We start from the raw sequence: 26,320 nt of genomic DNA, 5'->3' as shown, positions 1-26,320 counted from the left end.
ACCACCTTCCATATTCAACTTGCGCAGAAAGTGTAGCGCCTCTCGGATCAAAACACTTACGCGTCTGACATCATACGTTGTGTCCCGTTGAGCACAGAAGGCGATCCACCAGAAGCTACATAGATATTTTACTTTATAACATGTTAAATATGGATATATTTCTTACACAAACCCATCGATTCAGAAGGAAAAAGGCCTTTTTTAACACCCGGAGACGTGAGGAGTACTTTTATAATGGATGGATGAACTTTTTTGGGCTGCCATTCACTGCCATCATAAAGTTGGATTAGCAGGACATTTTTTAATATAACTCCGATTGTATTTGTCTGAAAGCAGAACTTCATTCACACCTAGGGGAGTAAATATGGAGCTGATTGAATTTTTTGGTGAACTTTACCATTTCTATCCTTCTACCCTTTACCATTTCTATCCTAAAACCACTGTCAAATGTAAAATGTTTTCTACTTGGATCCTATCTCATACTTCTTTCATACTGTGTTTACTGAAGCATTGCGCTGCGGTGGAATTCGTGCTCCGCAGCTTCTGTGAACATAAAGTCTGATTTGATTGGTCATGATCTCAAATATTTTGACATTGACAAGCGATGACAGACCGCTGAGACGGCTCAGACGAGAAGATCTTGGTGCTGTGCAATTGCTGACCTTGTTGATCTCAGTCTACAACGAAGAGCAGTTTCACACTAGAGCTTTCGGTGCCGACCCAAGTCCGTTTGATGTCAAAAAGTTTTACATTTTAAAGCATTCAAAATATTAACATTAGCCTTCCAAGGCTAATTGTGTGGCTAATCCATGTTTAAAATGTTTGATTCACATGATGTAGTTTCCAATTCACTGTAAAAAACAAACAAAACAAAAAATCTCCAATTGAACATTTTAAAGTGACTTATCCGAATTGAATTTTGTGAATTCAATTGCATCAATTCACAGAATTTCAATTCAGTCAACTGAAAAATGTATATTTGATCAGTCACTACAAAATTTTCAATTGGAGATTTTTTTTTACAGTGTTGGAATGAAATCATACTCTGATACTGCTCGTTTGGGCTGTGATTATGAGGCGTGTTTCAACCGAACCAGGAAAGATCTCAATTGGATAGACCTACAACCAATCAGAGCAACGAAGTGACGTCAACAGAGCTCAACTGCACTGTGTTGCCAAGTCCGCTTTTTTCCCCGCGTTTTGTTTTTTATGTCCGCGGGTTGAAGTGACTATTATGTGATATATAGACCCACGAGTGCGAATTTTAGCAGGCAACCTTGCCAAAATTTTACTCCCCAAACACCATTTTTCCTGGAGAACCCCCCAAGCTATTGTTTTGGGCTGTAGTTGGCGGGTTTTATTGTAATAACTTGCCAACCCTGTCTGCACACGCGCTGGAATAAACAATCTTTGCCGGTGTTGTAAATTTTTTTAATAATTTAATGATACACAGAGTACTTACCCAACATGATCATCATTTCAGAGAGAAATTGTGAAGGTGATGCAGATACAAACAAGCTCTCCGTTTAGGATTCAAACAAATATAATCCAAGCCCCTTTGATGATGGCATGATTATGTTACTGTAGATCATCTGTCCGTCATCGTCTAAAGCCCGCCCTGATGATTTCATTGGTCAGAACAGTTTCTGTTCAGGCATAATCACTCCTCTATGGAGCAAGGGCGGACCGAACCGTCCGACCTAAATTTTGTGGGCGGGGCTAAGTTCGGCTGGCATCCAGGCTATGAATGAAAGCCATTAAGTAATTATTTCATGACCGCTACAAAATATTCTTCTATATAGTATGAGAGTATGCGTTACAGGCGTCAGTTGGGTCGCTTTGCTGTCTTTCACAAAGCCTCTCCCATGGCCTCATGGGATAGTAAAGTGTCCATTATATGCACACTTCAGAATCTCACCGGATCATCCAGGTACTTTTTTCCCACTCTTTTATGAGTAGGTACTTTGAATTCGGACATACTTGCTGGGTCTCAATTTGCCTACTTATATAATGTCCTAAAAGTATGTAACTCTTCTTGTGAAGAAAAAGTACATACTTTTGAGTGTGTAGCAGAAGAGTATGCAAGCTTTGGGACATACTACATTCGTCATCTTTAAGAGAATCCGTGCGTGATTGTAGCGGTAATCTTCATTCTGTGTTCACACAGCGCACGTCCCAGATTTTAACCCCCTGCCAAATTATTACCCCCCTTGAAGTCTCTACCTGATTGCCTAATCCTAACCTCCCCCCACACCTACTTCTAAACCTACCAATTCATAGTTTTCAAGTGACGTCACACCATTATAGGAATGCGCACCTAAAAGGCAAAACAAGGCTTTTCTGCATTGCCCGTCAGTCATTTTTACCAGGTTTGCAGTAAATGTTTAATGCAGTAGTGATATTAAAAGACCAAATTCAATACACCTAATTGATGACGCATACTTTGTACAGGAAAGCAGATGAACACACAATCTAAAAACAGGTTTCTCGTTAAGTGTTTTCCCGTTGAAAACCATTATAAAGGTCAACGCATTGCGTTCTTATTCCTTGCTCATCTCACCTGCATAGTAGGCTATACATCATCAAAAAGGTGTAAACTAAATTTAATCTTTTAATATCACTGTTATAAGCACTTTAATTGCACTAAACTGAATTCTTTAGCCTGGTCTTGGTTCTGCCCTTTAAATGTAACAACCTATTAATCTGTGTTTAAAATGAAGTGGTGCAACCCAGCCCAGATCAACAAATTAGCATTAACTTTGCTTAATTTAATCCTTATTGGTGTACGTTTTAAAGAGTTTTAAAAACGTCCCACTGTTTAAGTGATTGAAATACTGCAGCAGGAGCTGTATATGGATCACAAAGGCCCAAAACTTGCATTTGTTCAAACAGTTTAAGCAAATTGACAGGCTTGTGCTTCAGTTCTGTGGCTGTTTTGCCCTCCAGGGCTTAGCGCCTAAAAATTAGAAATACTAGGGGGTAATACTCTTGCATGGGATCAGAATTTGGCACAATACTTGTTATTTACTGGTGATGTTACAACTTTCCTTACTGGTAAACTGCCGGAACAGATTTACAGGTATTTTTGAAAAGGTCCTCCTGTTCACACACAATCTCTGACCGGTAATTTACCAGTAAAGACTGCATGTATGAAAAGGACTATAGTTTGCATCTTTTCTTGGTTCTGGGCACTTATTATAGCATTATGCAGTTCTCATAGCTGCTTATCTCTGCCACTGAGAACAGGTCACAATCTTCACATCTCTTACAATGTACCTGTGGCAGATAAACTCAAGTCTCATTCTGTTTGCATAAAGTTTGTGGTGTGGTGGTAAAGAGGGAAATGCCTTTTTAACACAATGATTTCTCTTAACACTTTTACCTAGTTGCTGTGGTAAGCGGCTACCATTAGTACATACTAGAAAAAAAAAAGTGCAAAAAGTTTACCTTTGGAGGTATTACAGCTTTTCACAGAGGCAATTGCAATACTCTTGAAAAACAACTTTATACTATCTACTCTTAAAATGAGCGTAATAGTTCACTGAAGTAGTATTATCTACCTTTAAGGTGCTATCATGAACCATTTAGGGTTAAATAAGGTAGAACGTGAAAAGCTGTTTTTTCACATTTTGTTTTAAAGTAAACTAAGGTTTATGGTGCAAACAACTTAATTTGGCCAAAAAAGCTGAATGAAAAGAGATATCGAACAAAGGAACTAAACCAAATATAAGCCTGAATGTCAGCGATTTGAAAATTAATTTAAACTCTTTTTTTATTTAAGCTGCAATGCACATTCATTTTGTAAATCTATATACTTATACTCTCATTTGTGTCTGTTTTTGTTTGTTAATTTCATAAGATACCACCAAATATTAATATTTGAATAAAAGATAATTTAGAAATTCATTACTTCTCCTGAGCTCTAAAAGAGTAAAAGAAAAAAGTGTTGTATGTGTTTCAACATGCGTGCATCTCTATAGTTTATTTGGCTTATTCATACACAAACCAATCAAAATGTGCTTTCAAACTCTGTCTCTGACTTTTAAGTGTAATCAACTTGGATGTTGAAGTCATTAAACTGACTTTAAAAAATTGTTGAATCTTGTATAACTTTAAAAAAGTTGAAAATTGCTTAACTTGATTTGATGAGTTATGTGAAATCATGTTGTCGTAACGTAGCGATCATATCATTTTTTTACAGTGTTGATGGCTAAAACGTTTAGCATATTATTTTTTTCTGCACTCATTGCAATGTCCGAGACTTCCCTTCATTGCTCAACCCCAGCCTGTTCTCATTTCCAGTTTTGAAAGCCAAAAGAAAAATGTATAGACAGACAGTCAGCTTTTCATTCTTCAGCCGTATGCTCATTTGCTTTTATTCACTTGTGTCAACAACTATTCTCTTTTGTGTTCAGCTGTTTAATGAGACCTTTATTTGTTCAGGCCTTTCCAACTTGCATTCAATTCAATTTTTGCAGTCCATTTCCCAGCGTAAAATCAGATTACACATGATTATCAGAACAGAAAATAAGAAGTATGAGCCTGTTTTTATACGTCATGCTCTTAATCGTTTCTTATATTGTATTTTTTTGTAATTCTGCACAGATATGAAGATTTTAATGGGCTAATGGATTCATAAGAAATTCCTAAAAAGACATGATAAAAATGGAAACAATAGGCATGGGTGGTGGACTATTGTTTTCTCATACACACTTATTTTAAACAAAAGCTTGTAATAATTGTAGATTCGCTAAGCGTAGCGACTTTGCCGCATTTGCAAGTGTGTTTGTGTGTGTCGGCTCTGTGAAATGGGATGTTTATGTGTATCTTAGAGTAAGTTTGAAATATTTTCATGTGGCAGAAAGAAAACAGATTGTCCAAGGGGTGGAGCGGTGTATGTGCTGTAAATGTGTTGCCCATCTACAGCTGGACCCTCTCCCCTCTCAGCAGGAAATGAGGGGGAGGCTTTAGTGGGCCGGACAGGAAACGCTCGCAAAACTGGCATCCTGTTGATCCACTGATGGTCATTCAGATAGAAATACAGGACATAGCTTAATACAGTCAAACAGTGGACATTGCGCACACACGTACATTTTCAAGGGGAATTTTAACAGAGAACTTCCCTTTCTCTAGACAGGACAGAAAGAGGATGTAGCACGAAAAAAAGTGTTAAGTCACAAAATATGAAGTCATTTTACTTTCTTTCTGTCCGATACTTATATTTGCATCTTGGTTTCTCTATCTTTCTTCCCAGGATGATGGTGTGTATGGAAAGCTGATCTGATGATCTGGTGAGAGGCAAATCTGATTGTCGACTGACAACTGACCTTTACATCCATTACATTTACACCCTCACCACTGGGGGGATCCCAGCAAGCAATAGCAGTCACTTCACTGTCCCTGTTAAAGGGTTAGTTCACACAAAAATACATTATTTCATTAATTACTCACCCTCATGTCGTTGGACACTCGTAAGACCTTCGTTCATCTTCAGAACACAAATGAAGATATTTTTGTTGAAAGCTGAGAAAGGCTTCAGAAAGGCCTCCATTGGCATTCATTCCCACTCACAGGACCCATAAAGGCACTAAAGAAGACATTACAAAGTCCATCTTACTACAGAGGCTGTACAATAATTTTACAATGCCAGGAAAATAGTTATTGTGCGCACAAAAATCAAAATAACGACTTTATCCACCAAGCTATTGACGTGAACTCGACGCATGCGCGAGAATATGACGTTCAATACATGACCCGGAAGAGGAGGAGCCGCCGCTATCGCCTGAGTTCACCTCCAAGACCTACACGGAAGACAATAACTTGGCGGATAAAGTCATTATTTAGATTTTTTTGTGCACAAAAACTATTTTCATCACTTGGTAAAATTATTGTACAGCCTCTGTAGTGAGATGGACTTTGTATCGATGTGTTTAGTGCCTTTATGGGTCTTGTTAGTGGGAATGAATGCCAATGGAGGCCTTTCTGAGGCCTTTCTCAGCTTTCAACAAAAATATCTTGATTTGTGTTCCCGAAGATGAACGAAGGTCTTACAGGTGTCCAACGACATGAGGGTGAGTAATTAATGAAATCATTTTCATTTTTGGGTGAACTAACCCTTTAACTATAGACCCCATATAGCCCTATTAGGAGTGACCCACTTCTAGCCGGAATAATCTTGAATGTGGTGTGTATGCATTTTTGCCAAAATAACTTGCGAGATGTGCGATATTCCATTATGTAAGCAAAGTCAAAAGTGATTACTAGGTGTTTGGTTTAATTTCTTTGACATGTTCATCTTCTAGATGTCTATTCTTGGGCTATGGTTAGAGGTCTCTCACATCTTCACTGACAGTCCAAATTTTGCCTGGCTTTAGCCTAGACGTCAGAGCTGTGTTTGGACGGCTATTAGACGTATTTTAAATGCAAAATTGCTTGCTGGAAACCTAGTATAGAAACTTTTCAACATGGACACACTCCATAAAATGGCATTATCATCATACAGAGAGCACAGAATCATTCTGAAGACTTAAGCTAGGGCTTCACGATTAATCAAAATTGTGATATAGCTCAGTGCTATTATCTAATCGTAAGACTGCAGTTTAATCAAATGAGTTTGGGTCACTTATGTTGTGTGTTTGGGAACATCATCTTCACAATCTTGTAATGAGAAGCACTTATAAACCTCTCATTGTCAACAAAAGAGAAGCTGTCAGTCGGTGGTTTCCACTGAAATAAAAAGCTCTAATGCAATATTACTGAATTACAATAGTATTTTTTATATTTATCTAATATTTGTATTTAGTAAAATAATAATAATTATATATACTATAATAAATGTAGGATTTAACAATTTTAGGATCACTTTACATTTGATTAACACTAGTTAACTATGATCAATACTTCTACAGCATTTATTCATCTTATTTAATGTTAATTTCAATATTTACTAATACATTATTAAAATCAAAAGTTGTATTTGTTAACATCAGTTAATGCATGTGAGCTAACAATGAACCACTGTGTTTTTATTAAAATACTGTAACAAATGTTAGTTTGTGTTAGTTAGTACATTAACTAATGTTAACAAATGAGACCTTATTGTAAAGTGTTACCATAATTTTTAATTATAATAATAATTATTAGGTTACACTTTATTTTAAGGTGACGTAGCATATTGTACTTACTCAAATAAGCACTGAGTATTATTAATTAACTTACTATAACGTTAGGGTTTGGTTTAGGGTTAGTTATTACTTTGTTATTACTATATTATGTACATGTAGTAATGTGTAACTACATTACCTTAAAAAATATATATTTAGTAAAAATATATTATAGTCATATTTATATATATATAATCACAAACATTTAGACCAAATTTTGCAACCCTAAAAACATTTAATATCGCAATAAGGTAACAATTTTATTTTTTTAATCAAAATCGTGCTGCCCTGACTTAAGTCACACATTAAAAACGAATATCATTGCATTAGATTTAAATTATTTTACCAGATACTACTTTCAAATTAATTTTCTTCTATCTTGTTTCTATGGAAAGAAGCTCTGTTTCCAGGGTGATGAGCTGTATGCTTTGAAAATATCGAATATTATGGGCTGTGCTTGCTGTAAGCAGAGGAAGGCCAGCAAAGCTGTGTCGAGTCCCAACTCGTGCGACGCAGGCAATGGGACCCAGGCATTAGAACCCTCCCGATACATCCCCGATCCGACTTTTAACTTGGGAACGGGGCTGATCCCAAACTTTAATGATTTTTCAAACCCAGTGCCTGCACCTTCGTCCCGCCCAGCCGCCATCACAGGTGTGTAGAAGATGTGATTTTCAGCATTTCATAATGATAACAGCATTACTTCCCTTACTGAAAGCAAATGTGTATGTGTGTTTGTTCAGGAGGCGGTGTAACACTCTTTATAGCCCTCTATGACTATGATGCCCGAACAGAGGATGACCTGAGTTTCCAGAAAGGAGAAAAGTTCCATATTATCAACAACACGTAAGTTCAAATAAGGACAATTAAAATAAGATTCACACAGTCTTTTTTGACCACAAATAAACCACAGATACTAACCAAATCTTCCTTTTTTCCCCTTTGCTTCTCTCCCTGTTGTTCCCTTTGTCTCTCTCTCTTTCTGTCTCATTTCCTTTCTTCTGGTCGTTCTCCGTGCCCAGCGAGGGTGACTGGTGGGAGGCTCGTTCACTGGACACAGGGAAGTCTGGATACATTCCCAGTAATTATGTGGCCCCTGTGGACTCCATACAAGCTGAGGAGTGAGTTACACATAAACATGTCCTTTCATCAATATACAATCACATTATATACACGTTTTAAAGTACATTTCCGGTCAATGCAGGTGGTATTTTGGGAAGATGGGCCGGAAGGATGCCGAACGACAGTTGTTGGCACAAACTAACCCTAGAGGGACATTCTTAATACGTGAGAGCGAGACAACGAAAGGTAAAGGCTTTTATTTTAAATTTAGCAATACATACTGTACATTTCACTTTTAATAAGGACTACTTATACTTTTTTTTAAAAAGGCTGTCGATCAAAAATATATTTGTAAAATTATGATTTGTAGAATTGTGATTAATCTGATGTTTTTAGTTGTTAACACATTCATTTCCTTTTTCGAAGGAAGATCAAATATATTTGTGTAAGTAGGGAAATGTATGTGCATATACACTACCATTCAAATGTTTGGGATCAGTAAGATTATTAATCCTTTACTTGCATGGCTTGACATTAATTTTGCTCAGCAGTCACTGTGGCTTGAGGTTTTCCAAAGTTACTAGCCACTCAGCATTTTCACCATTTTCACATCGATACCATGGGGAAAAACTGCCATATAGATATGTTTAATTATTATCCCATAATTTGGCAGCAGGAATATTAGGCTGCTGTCACTTTAAGAGCTGACGCACAGATCCATTATACTGTTAAGGTGGGCGTACACTGTGTGAATTCGGACATTCGGGAGGTCGTGAGATATTGCAGACGCTACGAGTCATTAATTTGATCATCGCATCAAATCAGCTGGTACACGGCACGATTGTTTGCACCGCGAGCCGGCTGCGATCACACAAACTTTCACGTTAAACACAGACATCGGAGCTTTCAATGGTGCTGATAGCTTCAGATAAAAAAAATAAAGAAAAAATATGTGTGCAAATGATTTGTTGAAAAGCTGTGAACATCCTTTCAACCGAAACAACCAGAGGGAGAGAGACGAGAGAGAGAAAGTGTGTGTGTGTGTGTGTGTGTGTAGGTATATGTATGTGTGTGTGTGTGTGTATATGCTGTATGGTTGTAGCCACTGAGCTATATAGCCTAATAATACTCATAGATTGAGCCTATGTGACGTGCCTGTGCATGATTTGGCAATAGGGGACCGGGTTTTTAAAACATGCTTAAAAATTATCGTAAGGTCGGGAGGGGCTCTTAATGTGCTCGGCTCGTAATTCCTCTCACACGCAGTGAGCCACGCACATCCACAATGTTCACGCGATTTCTACTGAGAGAAAAAAATTGCCTGCGAGTTTGTACAACATCAAAAATCGCACCGTGTACGCCCGCCTTTACACATGCGTTTTCTTTCTCGTCTATTTACATTCACTTAAAATAGAACTGACTGTGTTTACTTGAATACTCGCCAAGACCAGCATTTTGACATTATTTTGTGTGTATTTGACTGTTTAAGTGCAATAAGCAGCAAAAAAGAACTCAAATTAGGGCTAAGAGGTGGCTTTTATGTGCCGCACTTTGAGTGTGAGCACAAAATCTTCAAGAATGAGTCAAATTATGTGCAATCTCAAAAAATGTAAGCCCTGTAACAGCAACAATATCCAGCCAGATCAAATGAAGCGAGTGTGTGAGGAGAGGCGGGTTTGTGTGTAACTTGCTTTCAGAGAGAGAGAGAGAGAGAGAGAGAGAGAGAGAGAGAGAGAGAGAGAGAGAGAGAGAGAGAGAGAGAGAGAGAGAGCAGCCTGTATTGTGTGTCTATTCGGTGAAAAATGTGTATTAGAAGCATTTCAGATATTTCGGTATCGAAAAATCTATATTTTTGACAACACTACACTGCACTTAGTTTATTATTTTAGACGCCTTTTTAAAAGACTACAATTGAAAAATGTATATATAAAATTCAACCTGGAAAAGTGGTTAGTAGACGTTACACGCCACTCCTGAAGCACAAACACACATTTGGGTGGTTGGAGGGTGTTAATGTCAAGCCCTGCATATAATTGATGATGTTGCGATTGATAATACTTCTTCAGCATATTAAATTATTTCTGAAGGATCATGTGACACTAAAGACTGGAGTAATGGTGCTGAAAATCTTACTGACCCCAAACATTAATAATAAAAAAGGCTTAAAACAGTTTAATTCACATGCATGCATTAACTTTGAAAGCCTACATTTAGTACAACTGAAATAATGTGTGTGTGTTGATGGTGTGTAATACAGTGGATGTTCTATAATGCAGGTTATATTAATAAGATGTCAATGCAATTATTTAGTGCAACTGAAAAGATTAATCTTTTTTTATTAAATTTAATATTAAAAATTAATTTGATATCCACTGAATTTGTCTCACCAACCAATTTAAAAACCGAAGGGTATTCAAACCTTTGAAAGCATCTTTTCACCCCTAGGAGCATACTCTTTGTCCATCAGAGACTGGGATGATGCGAAGGGCGATCATGTCAAGCACTATAAGATTCGGAAGCTGGACAATGGTGGTTATTACATTACAACAAGGACACAGTTTGATACCGTCCAGCAGCTGGTGGAGCATTATACAGGTCAGTTCACTATGAGTATACTTCACACACCTATAACATACAGTGATTTCAACATCCATGAGGGGATATTTTATTAAAGGGGTCCTATTATGCTCATTTACAGGTTCATGATCTTGTTAATGCTGTCAGCTTCATCATTTAAAGGGCTAGGTCACCCAAAATTCTGGCAATTATTACTCACCCTCATTTTGTTCCAAATCCGTAAGACTTCGTTCATCTTCAAAACACAAATGAATCTTTTTGATGGAATCTGAGAGTTTTCTGTCCCTCCATTGACAGCTGCACAACTACCACTGACACTTCAAAAAGTTCATAAAGAGTTCATAAAACTAATCCATATTATTTGAGCGGTTTAGTCCACATTTTCTGAAGAGATTCGATCACTTTATATGAACAGATTTAGGCTTTTATATAAAATATAAAAAGATCTATATAAAAAGATTCATATAAACATTCATCAACTCACTCATCAGTTGTGGTTTACGGAAGCTCAAGCATGTTCACTTGACGTCCGAGAACCAATGAGGTTCATTCTCGTGTTACGCAGCACGATTGAGCTTCCTCAAGAACCAATGAGGTTCTTTCTCGTTACGCATCATGATTGAGCTTTCTCAAGAACCAATGAGGTTCATTCTCGTTACGCATCATGATTGAGCTTCCTCAAGAACCAATGAGGTTCATTCGTGTTACGCATCACGATTGAGCTTCCTCAAGAACCAATGAGGTTCATTCTCGTTACGCATCATGATTGAGCTTCCTCAAGAACCAATGAGGTTCATTCGTGTTACGCATCACGATTGGGCTTCCTCAAGAACCAATGAGGTTCATTCTCGTTACGCACCACAGTTGAGCTTCCTCAAGAACCAATGAGGTTCATTCTCGTTACGCATCACGATTGAGCTTCCTCAAGAACCAATGAGGTTCATTCTCATGTTACGCAGCACGATTGAGCTTCCTCAAGAACCAATGAGGTTCATTCTCGTTACGTATCACGATTGAGCTTCCTCAAGAACCAATGAGGTTCATTCTCGTTACGCAGCACGATTAAACTTCCTCAAGAACCAATGAGGTTCATTCTCGTTACGCATCATGATTGAGCTTCCTCAAGAACCAATGAGGTTCATTCTCATTACGCATCATGATTGAGCTTCCTCAAGAACCAATGAGGTTAATTCTCGTGTTACGCAGCACGATTGAGCTTCCTCAAGAACCAATGAGGTTCATTCTCGTTACGCATCACGATTGAGCTTCCTCAAGAACCAATGAGGTTCATTCTCGTTACGCAGCACGATTGAGCTTCCTCAAGAACCAATGAGGTTCATTCTCGTTACGCATCACGATTGAGCTTCCTCAAGAACCAATGAGGTTCATTCTCGTTACACATCACGATTGAGCTTCCTCAAGAACCAATGAGGTTCATTCTCGTTACACATCACGATTGAGCTTCCTCAAGAACCAATGAGGTTCATTCTCGTTACGCATCACGATTGAGCTTCCTCAAGAACCAATGAGGTTCATTCTCGTTACGCATCACGATTGAGCTTCCTCAAGAACCAATGAGGTTCATTCTCGTTACGCATCACGATTGAGCTTCCTCAAGAACCAATGAGGTTCATTCTCGTTACGCATCACGATTGAGCTTCCTCAAGAACCAATGAGGTTCATTCTCGTTACGCATCACGATTGAACTTCCTAAAGAACCAAAAACCAAAAGAGGTTTATACTCGTGTGTCAAGGAAGTTCGTTTGAGCTTCTGTTTATGTTCGCTGAGCAACGTTTAAATGTGAATAAAAACCTAAATTAAAAGAAAAAAAGCACAGCACACAGTTGTGATTGGTTCTGTTTAAAACATATATCTGAAATGTAACACCCCTTACCACGACCAGCGCGTATCATCTCGGCTGAGGTGCTGTAAACATCAGCATGTCTGTAACTGTAAACACTACTGCAACTACACTAACTGTTGCATCAGTTCTGCCATTTCAAACTCAAGACTAATGGAGGCGTTTCAGAAGTTCAGAAACATGACACTGATATAGAGAAGAACTCAGTTTGAAGTGACTTTATAACTTTACAGATGTTTTTTCACAATCAAACAGCAACATTAACTAACATTAACACTCTTGAACAAGTAAAAAAAAAAACATAATAGGACCCCTTGAAAGCATGGGGGGTCCTTTTGTCTATTAAAGAATTTCTTCAGAAGGAAGAATCGTTTATTGGCTGGGCTTTGGTTTGTTGTGATATTTACTGCGAATAAAGTTATCAGCAGCTCAGTTTATGCTTGCCCTTTTTTATTTCCTCGTAATGCCCAAATGACTTCTCTGCTTCGACAAGTGTATGTTTCTGTTAGTGATCCTCCTACTCAAGCTGTCAGTCTTGTGTCTTCAGCCTTCCTGTTTCACTGTTTTTGTTGACTCTACAGTCACTTACACACACCTACATGTGTGTATCTCTACAGCTGCTTCTCAGACAGACCACTTTAACCTAAAACTGAAATTAGACCTCCTAGCACCCCAAATATGGGGCAAACCACCAATTACCACTGAACAGTTACTTTCAGTTCTAAGTGCTGAACACATTTCCCAGTTTGTAGACTCTTTGTAGACATAGTTTCTACTCTACATATTGAAATAGTCCCACTTATATTAATCCAAATGTATTAACCCAAAGTGCTACTGTTCAATAGCTAATGAGTTGGACCGAACACTCAACATTTTGGGGACAGTAAGATTTTTTTTAAAGTAATTAATTATTTGATATAACAAGGATGCATTAAATTGATCAAAACTGACAGTAAAGGCTTTTTACATTTGTTACAAACATTTTATAATTCAAATAAATGCTGTTCTTTTGAACTTTTTATCAACTAATCCTATAAGAAATGTCACAGTTTGAAAAAAAAACATTAAGCAGTTCAACACTGATGATGATAATAATAATAAATTATATATATTTTTTAAATAAATAATATTATTGGGGGGGGAAATGTGACCCTAAAGACTGGAAATTCAGCTTTAAACACAGGAATAAATTACATATTACAATGTTTTTACATAGAAAACAGCTCATTTAAGTTGTAATAATATTTCACAATATTCCTGATGAAATAAAAGCAGTCCAGAGGCTTCTTCCAAAAACATTAAAAACTGTCAGGTATTTTTCAAAGTGAGACAGTAGAAAAAGCACTATCACAAAAAACATGTTATCAGTCAATTGCTTCGTTGTTATGAGCTTATTAATTAATTAATTGATAATAAATTATAATTATATACATTTTATTTATTAAGGTATTTGTACCTTACTGTAATAATAATAGTAATTATATTAGATTAAAAATGGCTTATGCTATAAGATAATGCTTGCATCTTACACATCCTTTAATTTGTTAATTTTTTATTTATTCATTTTTGTTACTTTATTCAATGCCTCAAGAACAAACAATCAGTGTTATATACGCACATTATCACATTAACATTAGATGCCAGGAAAAAAACTAAAATAGTACAAATGACATAAATCCCAGTACTTTCAAAGCATTTCATGTTTTTGGGGATTTTTGTTTTTAGTTTGTTCCAAAAGATTTACATATAATTTAAAGTAATTTATAAAATGTGTAAGGTTTGCACAGAGCCCCACGTCTTTTTATATGTACAGTAATGATACATAATATAATTTATGGATACAATAAAATGAATAATTGTATATGTTGTTCGTTACATTCCAAATTGTTATTCTGAGCATAAAAAATGCAAAATTAAAAATTCAGTTTGCACGAGCAGAATTTCAGCAAATGCACACACAAACACAGATGGACAAAATTCACAGATATACAGTATGTCTAACACATCCTTTAGCACAACTCACCAACACTATTCTGACACAGGCTGCCTCCGCTGGCTGTCAGTGAGCTCTGGCGCCCTCTGCTGAGGGAACATGTATCACACAGGTTTTTCATGTGTTTGTGATTCCTTCTTTAATCTGATTTGTGCATTTGTAAATGTGTGTTTTATATAGCCTGCTGTTTGTGTCTTCTGCATTTCTTTCTCTTTTTGTTTCTATCCACGTCTTTCTTTCTTTCCGTGCTCTGTTCTTCAGAGCGTGCAGCAGGGCTGTGCTGCCGTCTGATTGGCAGCTGTAGGCGGGGCATGCCTAAACTGGCTGACCTGTCCGTGAAGACTAAGGATGTTTGGGAGATTCCCAGGGAGTCCCTTCAGCTCATTAAGAAACTGGGCAATGGCCAGTTTGGTGAAGTGTGGATGGGTAGGAACCACAAAAAGCATGGGAACATGTTGCAGGAGAAAGGGAACAAACCTCGCACACCTTGCTCACCCTGCCTGTGGTATAGTGCCTTGCAACAATATTACATTTCTTAAAGGTACACTATGTAACTTTAGAAAACAAAACTGCATGCATTTTGCAGAAGAGCATTGTTTTAGTTGTGCTTTGGCTCTACTGACTAGCTGTAGACATTAGTGTAGCTTTACCCATTAATAGACATGCTACTTTCTTTATAATAAGATCCAGCAGAGCGCTACAACAACCACAATGAACGGAGCCGTCACAATAGGTGATGCTTTACATTAAACTCTGTTAGAGAGCTACATATGGAAATGTATCTGTTTAATAAAATACCTCACTCACCTGTTGAGTAATAAAAACACCATCATCTCTGCGTCGCTTTATCAGCTTTCCAAATCCCTCTGTTCTCAACGTCTCTGTAAAGCCGTTTATGTTTATTCTTGTTTTATTACGAGCTCTGTCACGTCCTCTTTTTGCCAGGAGACTCTCCTCTGTTTGCCATTTGCGGTAGTTGTTGAATTAAAGCAAATTTGTCACATTCTTTCAACTTGAATTCAATATAACCAACAGGTGTAAAATATAAAGACTTGTTACAGGATTACCATAGTGAATAAAGGCAAAGACAAAGAAAAAACTGTTTTGAAGAAGGATTGATGATGTTGACTCATTATTTAAATTTTGTTGGACAAAAAAAGTTACATATTGTACCTTTTTAAAGATTTCACCCATCCGTCGGTAACCGGTTTTAGTTACCTTAGACTATTATTGTATGGACAAAAATAAAAAACAAAAGACATTTCTCAAGATATCATTTACGTTCCAATTGAAGAAAGAAGGTTGCACAAAATATTTCAAGGCACTGTAGAGGAAAGAAATGGATGTCAGGGAAATAATGTAAGGCTGTGCTGTTTTTGTTCTCTCTCTCTGGTCCATCTAACATTGCATGCCACCCTCTTTCCCTCCTTTTCCACCCCCCACCCCCCTCTCTCTTTCAACACTCTTAACAGGAAGTAATGATGGTTTATGTTGCTACTTGACTAAAGCCTGTCCAAATTCCACGCCCCAAACATTGGGTTTGGGGCGGGACGCCTGGGAGATCGCCCGGGAAACGCTGCAGCTCAACAGGAAGTTGGGTCAGGGTTGTTTTGGCGACGTCTGGATGGGTGAGAGGGATACGACAGTGTCGATGTTCATGTCAGCATTTGCTAAAGCTACAGCCAGCGTTCCCAAAGGACGCATCCGCCTTCAGCACGTTTTTCCATGCACACCAGTCACAATGACAAGAGAACATGGAAAGGTGTCCTTTTGTGGGTCATTCACAATGCTGAATATCCAAAAAGCATAAAGCACAAATGTTGTGATTGACCCTGCTTTGCCAAGCATCAGTCTATGGTTCTGAACTGTCAGCTAATCCTCGAATGCACTACATCAGCTAAACCCCAAGAGCATTTTAGCGCTGTGTCGATGTTTATTTTGACATTAAAAATGCAACAGCACATTCGACAAACATTGCATATATTTTGAAAAAGAACGCCAACAAAAAAACTGTTCCAGTAGCTTAGTGTACAGTTGTCTGCAGTAATCCCAGCTTCCTGTTGCTTTGGTGTGTGGCCGTATTCCCAGATGCATCTACATCTGTTTCTCCCTACCCCTTCTTTCATCCCCTAAACATTGCCATGTTCTGCCAAACACTTCTGGCTGTGTCTGACAACATTTCTATGTGTAGGCATGTGGAATGGCACAACTAAAGTTGCAGTCAAAACCTTGAAGCCAGGCACCATGTCTCCGGAGGCTTTCCTGGACGAGGCCCAGATCATGAAGAGACTCCGGCATGATAAACTGGTACAGCTGTATGCTGTGGTGTCTGAGGAGCCCATCTATATCATCACAGAGTTCATGAGTCAAGGTATATACCGTTAGTAGAATGCTGTCTAAGGGAACACATGGGCTACCATTCAAAGGTTTGGGGTCGGTAAGATTTGAAGATAAGATTAAACAAGCTGTTTCCTATGTGATTATATCTTAAACTGTAATGTATTCCTGTGGTCGAAGCTGAATTTTCAGCATCATTACTTCAGTCTTCAGTGCCACATGATCTTTCAGAAATCATTCTGATATGATAATTGCTGCGCAAAAACATTTCTGATTAATATCAATGTTGAAAAGTTTTTTTATTTGGAAATCTCCAGGGTTCTATAATGTATTTTGTAACATTATAATTCCTGTCTTTACTGTCACGTTTGATTGATTGTAAGTGTCCTTGCTGAAATTATATATATATATATATTAGGGATGCCACAATACTCAATATAATATTGAACTATTCGGTACAGCATTCACGGGTTAATACGCACTGGTGGATTGTGTTTTTTTCGGTTTTGCATTTAATTAATTATTTCCATTTCTCTTCATTTGAAATATTTCTCTCAGTTTATTTCGGCTCTTTTTGAGTGTGCCTGTGAGTCTACTAAAGTTAAGGGATGTTTAGCCGCGTTTTAAAGCCTTTAAAGGGGGGGGTGAAACACTCAGTTTCAGTCAATCTCATGTCAATCTTGAGTACCTATAGAGTAGTATTGCATCCTTCATATCTCCGAAAAGTCTTTAGTTTTATTATATTTATAAAAGAAATATAGGCTGTACCGAGTCTTTCCGGAAAAAAACGAGCGCCTGGAGGCGTATCGTGTGGGCGGAGCTAAAGAATGACGATCACGAAACAAAGCGGTGACGTCCTCAAGCGTGGAGAAACCCATCGCTATCTCAGCTAATACAGATATGATCCAGAATCAAATCTGAGGCAGAAATAAATTGAACAGAAGAAACAGCAACATCAGGACGTCCGTCTCTGTGGTATGGACTGTATTTAGTGGCCTCTCCACATTTCTGTGTCTTTACAAGCAGTTTATGAGGACATGATTCGGTTTATTGACTATTGTATGCGACTAGACCTTAGAAGTAGCAAGCAAAACGGTTTTGCACGTCAGAGTCAGACTAGTGTAACGTTATACAGAACAACAATGGAGTAACCGTTAGCGCATTTGAATGATGGAGCACGCGATTGTGTCGTTTACTGATGTTTACTCACGCGACGAGCCAATAGCAGAGACATTTGAAGCAGATTTACTCACCGGCTGCTTCCAAAGCAGGACCGAACCTTTATCGCTGGGACCGCTCCGTCAGAAACACACTTCTTTGGTATGATTTGGTAAAGTCCTGACAGCAGTGGCGTGGAAATCCACTTTGAGACGCGACTGAAGCGATGCTTTGAAGCTTCCCGTCATTTCTGCGTTCAAATCGGTTCAAATGTCCCGGAATGCTGTGCTGAAGCGTTGAAGTCGCTCGACGTCACCCATAGGAATAAAGTGGAGCGCGGCACGCGACATAAGTCTTCACAGAGGACTGGATCTGCACCTGAGCGAGTGTTTATGGGCGTGCATTTCCTCTCTCGCTCTAGTCACGCGCGCGCGCACCCTACCGGGAGAAGAGCCCGTACGGCCCATACAAGGACCTTCCGTTCTATTAACGTCAAGTAGACCCATACTCGAAAAAAAACTCTCCGAAACTTGTGAGAAACCGGAAGGAGTATTTTTGACACAGAAATACTCCATCAAACGTCCAACATTAGTTTTTGAAACTTTGTCTATGTTTAGGATGGGAATCCAAGTCTTTAACAGTGTAAAAAGCTCAGTATGCATGAAACAGCATTTCAACCCCCCCTTTAATTTTATTTCCACGCAACATCTGTCAAGCACACGTGATTACTGGACAGTCTTACTGCGCTAATACAGTCAAATACACACAAGGTTAACATATAAACACAGTCAGTTATGTCTAAAGTGAAAGTAAAATCGCGCGTCTGTATATGAGATGTAAGCAGGTCTTCAATTGACAGCAGCGCAGCCTAATCCTTAAAGGTACCGTTCACCTCTAATGATGTTATCAAAAAAACAAAAAAAACTTTAATACAGTAGCTTTTAATCAATGTTGTATATTGAAGACTATGTAGTTTTAATTATATATTATATTATACAATACACTGGGAATGTGTACAAGGGTTTTTTAAGTAAAGATTTAAGTTTAAGTAAGGGTTTTCAAGTCTTTTAAATAAAATCAAGAAAGACTATAGCAATAAAAAAAAATCTCCCTAACCTTTTTCTGTCGCCTAAGAATAGAATAGCAAAAAACCCGAACCGAACCAAAAAAACCTGGTTAAAAACCGAGGTATGTATTGAACCGTGGACTAACTGTATTGTTGCATCCCTAATATATATATAATATAGTACATTTATCTATTTACATTTTTCTTTGATGCTTCTGTGTTTTAGGAAGCTTGTTGGACTTTTTAAAGGATGGAGAGGGCAGAAATTTAAAATTGCCTCAACTCGTGGACATGGCAGCCCAGGTAAACCTTCTTAGTCAACAAATATCCACGAAGCACTTGCTATCCATTACTGGGAAAGTCTTCCTGAAGCAACTCGGGTCCAGATTTACTAAACAGGGCAAATTAGTGTGAAAGCGCAATCCCAAAAAAATGCCATTAGGAGTGGCAAGTTCTGTGTGTGATCTACTGACGACAGCAGCTCATTCACATAATGACCTGAGCAATCTACCTAAAGCAGCACGAATTAGCGTCTTGTTTAAGACATGCTGTACATAATGACGCAAACACCAGTAAACTGACAAGCAGAGACCTTAGTAATTAACCTTGCATGATTGATTTAAATATTCTCCTCCCATAAATTTTGTGTCTGAAAGGGAAACTCCTACAAATGCATATGCAATAAGATCAGCAGCGGAATAACCTTGTCAACACCTTTTCAGCGCTAATTTATAGTCCTGACAGTAATTTTTTAACACCAAAAGAGGGTTTGCACTGGAGCAAGCTGTTTGTACATCTGGCCCTTAGTGTTAAATGCTTTAAGGTTGGGACCTAGAAGCCGGTGTTTCTGTCTAGTAAATTAAAAAAAAATACAATGTAACCTCTAGTCTGATTCTTGAACAAATGAGTCATGTGAGATCAGTTTTTTAGGGAATCAAAAACAAACAGCTCAACCTATGTAGTGCGATTCTTGAATGAATGACTCGTGAGTCAGTTGATTTATTGAATCAAAAATATGCAGCATTACCAGAATTGTTCTTTGCATTTCCCATTTCTATAAATGGTTACATATATCCAGCCATAATTAATCTTCAGATCCTGGATCAGTTAATTATATGCATGATATGTACACCACTGGTGAAATATGAATAAGAAAAATAAATAAGAAACAAGAAAAGAATTTGAATAAGAAACGATAAGTTGCCTCGAAAAAAAAAAGTGCCAAGATCTTCTTATTCATTTTGAAAGCATGTCTTTATAGAGACCGTGTCCACCCTTGGCATGTTTGGTTTTATTAAAACGAACTGGTGCGATTGCTCTGATATTGCAGTTCATTTGAATAAGTTGAACGCTGCCTTCCGAACTCTGGTGCGCACCAAACAAATGGACTGAGACTCCTGAAAAGGCCCAAAGACATCTAAACGAACCAAAATCAGCATGTGATGACCCAAGATACGACCCGCAAACACACACGTGCTGTGTTCAAAATCGCTCCCTACACCCTCATTCACAATTAGAAGACCCTACACTACTCCACTAATATAGTCCAGTTGAAGGAGTGTATTCAGACACTGAGTGCGCCTCTAGCATAGTTTGTGCTCGATGATTAATAATCACCTGAAACTTAGCAAACTGGCAACTTCGGTAGTAATGAAAAGATTTATCCATAGTTCTGTCATGGAATCTATAAATAAACCTTTAATTACATAATTTAATGATCAATTAAAAAGATATTTATACCTGTATGATATTACGCTGTAGCCACATTGGACCAGCAGTTTGGAAAACGAATGGCTGGATGATTCAGCTGCAGGCGCCATCTACTGGTCACACACGGGAATTCATTCCACACACGACTCTCATGGTGCATTATGGGTATTCTCTAGCTGTTAAGCATACAACGGTTGCTTACTCATTGGGCCCTATTTTAACGATCTAAGCACATGGTCTAAAGCGTATAGAGCAAGTGTGGGCAAGTCCGAATCAACTTTTGCTAGTGTAACAATGGGAAAAATGGTCGGCGTGCCAGGCGCATGGTCCAAATGGGATGTCCCTATTCTCTTAACGAGTCATGGGTGTGTTTTAGTCGTAACATCAATAAACCAATCAGAGTCTCATCTCCCATTCCCTTTAAAAGCCAGTTGTGCTCACACCATGGTGGATTCGCTATTTACGTGGAGGAATTTGTGAGAGGAAAGACTGAACACTTCTCCAGAGAGGAATACTTTTATTTTTAATATTTAAACATGTTGGTGTGCTGCTGCGCATCCCTGTGTGTGTAATAAGCAGGGCGCATATTACTAACACGCTCCTTAAATAACACAAAAAAATAAGGCACAGTTGTTTTCAGTTTCTCAGAATAGCAACGCACCAACAATGTGCCTGAACACACCTCGTTTTCAGTCCAGCATGCCTATGGGTGAAAAGATGGACGCCATTGCATTTGCTATTTAAACTATATGGCAAAGGACGTGAAAATGATAACTCCGTAAGGCCGAAACTAGCAAAAAATACTTGCACCGCATCTGGCGCCGTATTGCGATGGGTGTATGATAGGGCCTTTAATTGCTGTGCATTGTGGGATTGAATGAGTGCACTCAATAATGTCCACTATGTTTTCGGACACCACTGCAAATGGCTGTCCCCTAAAACAGTGCCCTATTTAAGGTTATAGGGGTCGATTTGGGACACAGCCCTGGTTTTTCTTGTCTTAGTCGACAGAACCTAACTTGTTGTGAGTTCCCAGCTGGTAAAATATGTACGGATACATACAGTAAGAGCATTTAGGCCAGCGCACAGCATTGTTTTAGATGTTCGGTGAATTCAGTCGCAAAATTTACATCATAAAGGCCGTTTTTGTTTTGTTTTATATCTTTAGGTCAGTGTTAAAAATGACAGTGTGAACGCTAAGCAAACCAGGACTAAATGTATCATTTGCCCTTTTGGTCCGGACCAAAAGAAGCAAGAGAACCGAACTACAAGTGTGAACACACTCTAATACTAATATTTCGATCTCACTTCTTAAGTATTGTGACGAAAGCGCTTTCTTTCTTCTAGATCGCTGGAGGCATGGCCTATATTGAGCGGATGAACTACATCCACAGAGACCTGCGAGCTGCCAATATCCTGGTCGGAGAGGGTCTGGTCTGTAAGATTGCAGACTTTGGACTGGCTAGACTCATCGAGGACAATGAGTACACAGCTAGACAAGGTCACTGACAATCTATGACCAGAACTTGATCTTAAGTCTATCCTTTATTTCATACTATTAAATGTTATTTATCTTTTCCTTAGCCTCTACTCAATATCATTCAAGCACATTTTGTTCTAATACTCATTTTACTGCTGTACAGTTTTCATCTTTCATTTCTTGATTTTGGGCTGCTTTTGGTTCAATGCTGTCCATTTATTATAATCATTAAATGTGCTGAACTGATTGTCTCAATCCTCAAATTACAGGAGCAAAGTTTCCGATAAAGTGGACCGCCCCTGAGGCTGCTCTATATGGAAAATTTACCATCAAATCAGATGTGTGGTCTTTTGGTATCCTGTTGACTGAGCTCATCACCAAGGGCCGAGTGCCTTACCCAGGTGCGCCACACATCCATGGCTATTGTTTTTATTCACACCGGTTATTTCTGATCTTCTTCATTTGCGTTTTCTTTTGTACACAGGCAGAATGAGCTAAAATACGAGTAAATTAACAACTTCGAATTTTTTAAGTCCCATTACATTTTTCTAAAGATTCTGAAATTTACATTTGCAGTCGTGTTTCTTACAACATTGTTATCCACTCTGTAGTATTTTCAAAAAATATTTTATTATAAAAGTCATTTTAAGCTTTGATTAAAGGTGCACTATGTGACTTTTCCATTCGCTAGAGGTCACCTATTCACTTACTTGATATCCCCACAATCGCAGACACGTTTTTCCATGTATAATTTTTTTTTAATGTGTCTGTATGACGATATGTGTCACAGAGACATATCGTAAAGAACGTAGGAAATTGCTAACAGCTAAAATCAACTTCTCCTCCATCTTGACTCGACACCGCAGTAGCAAAACAGCAGACGGATCACGCGCACGCCACTGACTTCACTCCTATTGGTTGTCGCTCGCGAAAATCGCTTCTCATTTGCATAAAGTTGAAATTTCTGCACTTTTGTGGCGTGTCTCGCATTGCTTGACACGACCACATTCTGTCGCCAACGGTCACTGTCGCTCGTGTCGCCGGAAGTCGCCAGCGCTCCATTAAAATTAGTGGGATCGTGTCGCTTTGTTGCTGGCGGGGTGAACAAGGCTTGAGGTGTTTTCAGCTGGCTAAAATCGCTTTGGTGGACGCACGGCTTTATAATAAAAATCGCTAGCCTGGATGGCAGCCGAACCACAACATTTGAGCTCGGGCAGTTCGGTCTGGACTCGATCCATAGAGGAGTGATTATGCCTGAACAGAAACTGTTCGGCCCAATGAAATCATCAGGGCGGGCTTTAGACGATGATGGACAGATGATCAACAGTAGCGTAATCCTCCACGTCATCAAAGGGGCTTGGATTGAATTTTTTCAAATCCTAAACGCAGAGCTTGTTCGTATATGCATCACCTTCACTATTTCTCTCTGAAATGATGATCATGTTGGTAAGTAACTGTGTATCCTTAAACTCTTTTTTTTCAACACCGGCAAAGACCGTTTATTTCAGCGCACGTGCAGACAGGGTTGCCAAGTTTTTACAACAAAATCTGCCAACTACTAGCCCTGAACAATAGCTTCTCGGGGGGGTTCTCCAGAAAAAATGGCGTTTGGGGGGTAAAATGTGTGTTATTTTAGCAAGGTTGCCTGCTAAACTTTGCATTCCTGGGTCTATATATCACATAATTGAGGTCGCTTCAACCCGCGGGGAAAAAATGCCGACTTGGCAACACAGTGCAGTTCTGTTGACATTTGACAACATAACGTTATGCGTCGCTTCGTTGCTCTGATTGGTTGTAGTTCTATCCAATTGATGTCTTTCCTGGTTTGGTTAAAACACGCCCCATAATAACAGCCCAATGGAGCAGTTTCAGACTCTTATTCTGACTAGAATTGAATATGACCACGTCAGGCTAAAAAATTGCACTAATCCTGTAGTATATTTAATTATCTTTCTGTGTGTATGATTTTTTGTAGGGATGAACAACCGAGAGGTCCTGGAACAGGTGGAGCGTGGCTATCGAATGCCGAGTCCACAGGGCTGTCCGGGGTCTCTGCATGAGCTGATGCTGCAGTGCTGGAGGAAGGATCCGGATGAGAGGCACACCTTTGAGTACCTGCAGGGCTTCCTGGAGGACTACTTTACTGCTACTGAACCCCAGTACCAGCCTGGAGAGAACCTGTGATAGACGCATACACTCTTACGTGCATTACTTCAATATACCCTTCAGGAAAGATGCAATTGCCTTTACTTTTCTATCCCAATACCTCCATAAACTGGTTTTGATCCACGGCACCTCCATCACAGGCTCAGAACATCTTGTGCTTTAGCTTGAGAGCTTCAAACTGAACGTGCTTTCCAAGATACTGCTCACAAACTGTAAGATGGGTTACTTTTATGACGTAATAAAATGGGCAATGTTAATGTTGTTTCTGTAACTTTAACCCCTGGTATCACAGACAAGGCTAGACCCAGACTAAAATGCATGTTTGAGCTGTAAATATGAAATATGTCAGTGCCATTGTTCTGTCTCAAGATGCACATCAGTGTTTTTCTAAGGCACATTTATAAAAGCTACTTAAATGAACTAAATCCTGGCTTAATCTAAGACTTGTCTGTGAAACCAGGCCTAAATATGCACAATTAATACACCTTCCATCTTTTTGTTTTGGCAATAGCAAATAGTTTCCCATTTAATCATATTAACCCCTGTCTGTTTCATTATATCTACAGAGTGTTTGAATGCTCTGTAGACTGTTCATTTCTAATGAGTTCATTCATTTCTGATATAAAACAGAATATCTCTATTGGACATTCAACAGTAATCCAGATAACTGAGATTTTTCACACAGCTATCTAGTCGAAGGTATGATTTGTGATGAATGTGACATGCAAATCTAAAATTCAATCACAGAGAAAGCTCTTCCAGCTCCTGAATGTGCATTTTTCAATGTAACAAGTTTGTCTTTCTTTTTTTGTCTGGCAAAAAAGGGAAACTGAATGCATAGGTCTTGATATTCGAAAGGCGAAAATGAAATCATGAAAGGTGATTGTGTGCCCATCTCAAGATAGTTTGAAGTGCTCTTGCGTGTGTTCATTTAGCCAGTCTTGTTATTGCTTATAATAATCGTTTTTGTTTAATTTTTAAGCTAACATTCTTGTATTATCTTATTAGAGAGCAGTCCAGTTGTTTTATGATGACTTTAAAGACACAGTATTGACTTTAAAGATAGCATTCAAAAAGACTTCCTTCAGAGCTGTCCTATACAATGAGAACTACTGTTTTTATAGTTTTTTTTGTCCTGCATTTTACACTGTATTTTACATCATATCTCTGTGATTTAGTTTATAATTTAAGTGGATATCAAACCTGTGCCTTTATGCAGGGTCAGTGATATTCTGCTGTAACCCTGAAGAATGTGTATTACAGTTCTGTAATGTTTGTGCCATTTTATTATTATACTGAGCTTACTGAACTGAACCCATGTGTCTAACATGTTTATTTTACCTGACGTTCACTTTTGCAGGACTCTGCAAAACATTACAGCTGATCGGTAAAATATCTCAATCTTACTGAACCACTAAACGGACATGGGGAAGAAAATATGAGATCATGGAAGGAAAACCTATGTCAATGCTTTTGCGTTTCCTCACGTTTTTTCCCCACAACATTGTCACATGAAACAATTAATCAGAGAAGTACTGAGATAAAAGTTTACAGTTCAGAATCGGATAAACACGATAGTGATCAAATGAGGGTAAATCACCTTTAAAAAAATGTAAACTGAAGCTTCAAATAGACCTTATTCAGGGCAGCGCCATGACCAGTATCAAAAATGGGACTTACCGTGTTTTCAACGGCATCCGCTGTAAAAAAAATAATAAAAAAAAGAAACGAAAAAAAAAAGCCTAT

General features: G+C 38.4%; 1 protein-coding gene across 6 annotated transcripts in view; it reads left to right on the top strand.

Moving 5' to 3' along the window:
- yrk (Yes-related kinase) overlaps window positions 1–25,888 on the top strand; it is a 34,186-nt gene extending 8,298 nt beyond the window's left edge. Inside the window, exons 2-14 of one of the 6 annotated variants that reach the window (XM_067426665.1) lie at window positions 5,255–5,291; window positions 7,559–7,817; window positions 7,907–8,009; window positions 8,186–8,284; window positions 8,368–8,471; window positions 10,671–10,820; window positions 14,919–15,083; window positions 16,130–16,285; window positions 16,849–17,028; window positions 19,445–19,521; window positions 22,276–22,429; window positions 22,678–22,809; window positions 24,384–25,888. In XM_067426665.1, coding sequence (XP_067282766.1) covers window positions 7,610–7,817; window positions 7,907–8,009; window positions 8,186–8,284; window positions 8,368–8,471; window positions 10,671–10,820; window positions 14,919–15,083; window positions 16,130–16,285; window positions 16,849–17,028; window positions 19,445–19,521; window positions 22,276–22,429; window positions 22,678–22,809; window positions 24,384–24,592 — 1,737 coding nt within the window. In that variant the 5' untranslated portion in view covers window positions 5,255–5,291; window positions 7,559–7,609 and the 3' untranslated portion in view covers window positions 24,593–25,888. Of the gene's footprint in view, window positions 1–5,254; window positions 5,411–7,558; window positions 7,818–7,906; window positions 8,010–8,185; window positions 8,285–8,367; window positions 8,472–10,670; window positions 10,821–14,918; window positions 15,084–16,129; window positions 16,286–16,848; window positions 17,029–19,444; window positions 19,522–22,275; window positions 22,430–22,677; window positions 22,810–24,383 lie in introns of all 6 variants that reach the window. The other 5 variants (XM_067426663.1, XM_067426662.1, XM_067426661.1 and 2 more) reach the window with 5 other exon arrangements.
- The last annotated feature ends 432 nt before the right edge of the window (window positions 25,889–26,320 follow it).

Source organism: Pseudorasbora parva, chromosome 19 (assembly GCF_024679245.1).
Source record: "Pseudorasbora parva isolate DD20220531a chromosome 19, ASM2467924v1, whole genome shotgun sequence".
Classification (NCBI taxonomy): domain Eukaryota; kingdom Metazoa; phylum Chordata; class Actinopteri; order Cypriniformes; family Gobionidae; genus Pseudorasbora; species Pseudorasbora parva.
The sequence above is the reverse complement of the archived record's forward strand: the minus strand, read 5'-3'. Positions and strand labels throughout refer to the sequence as shown.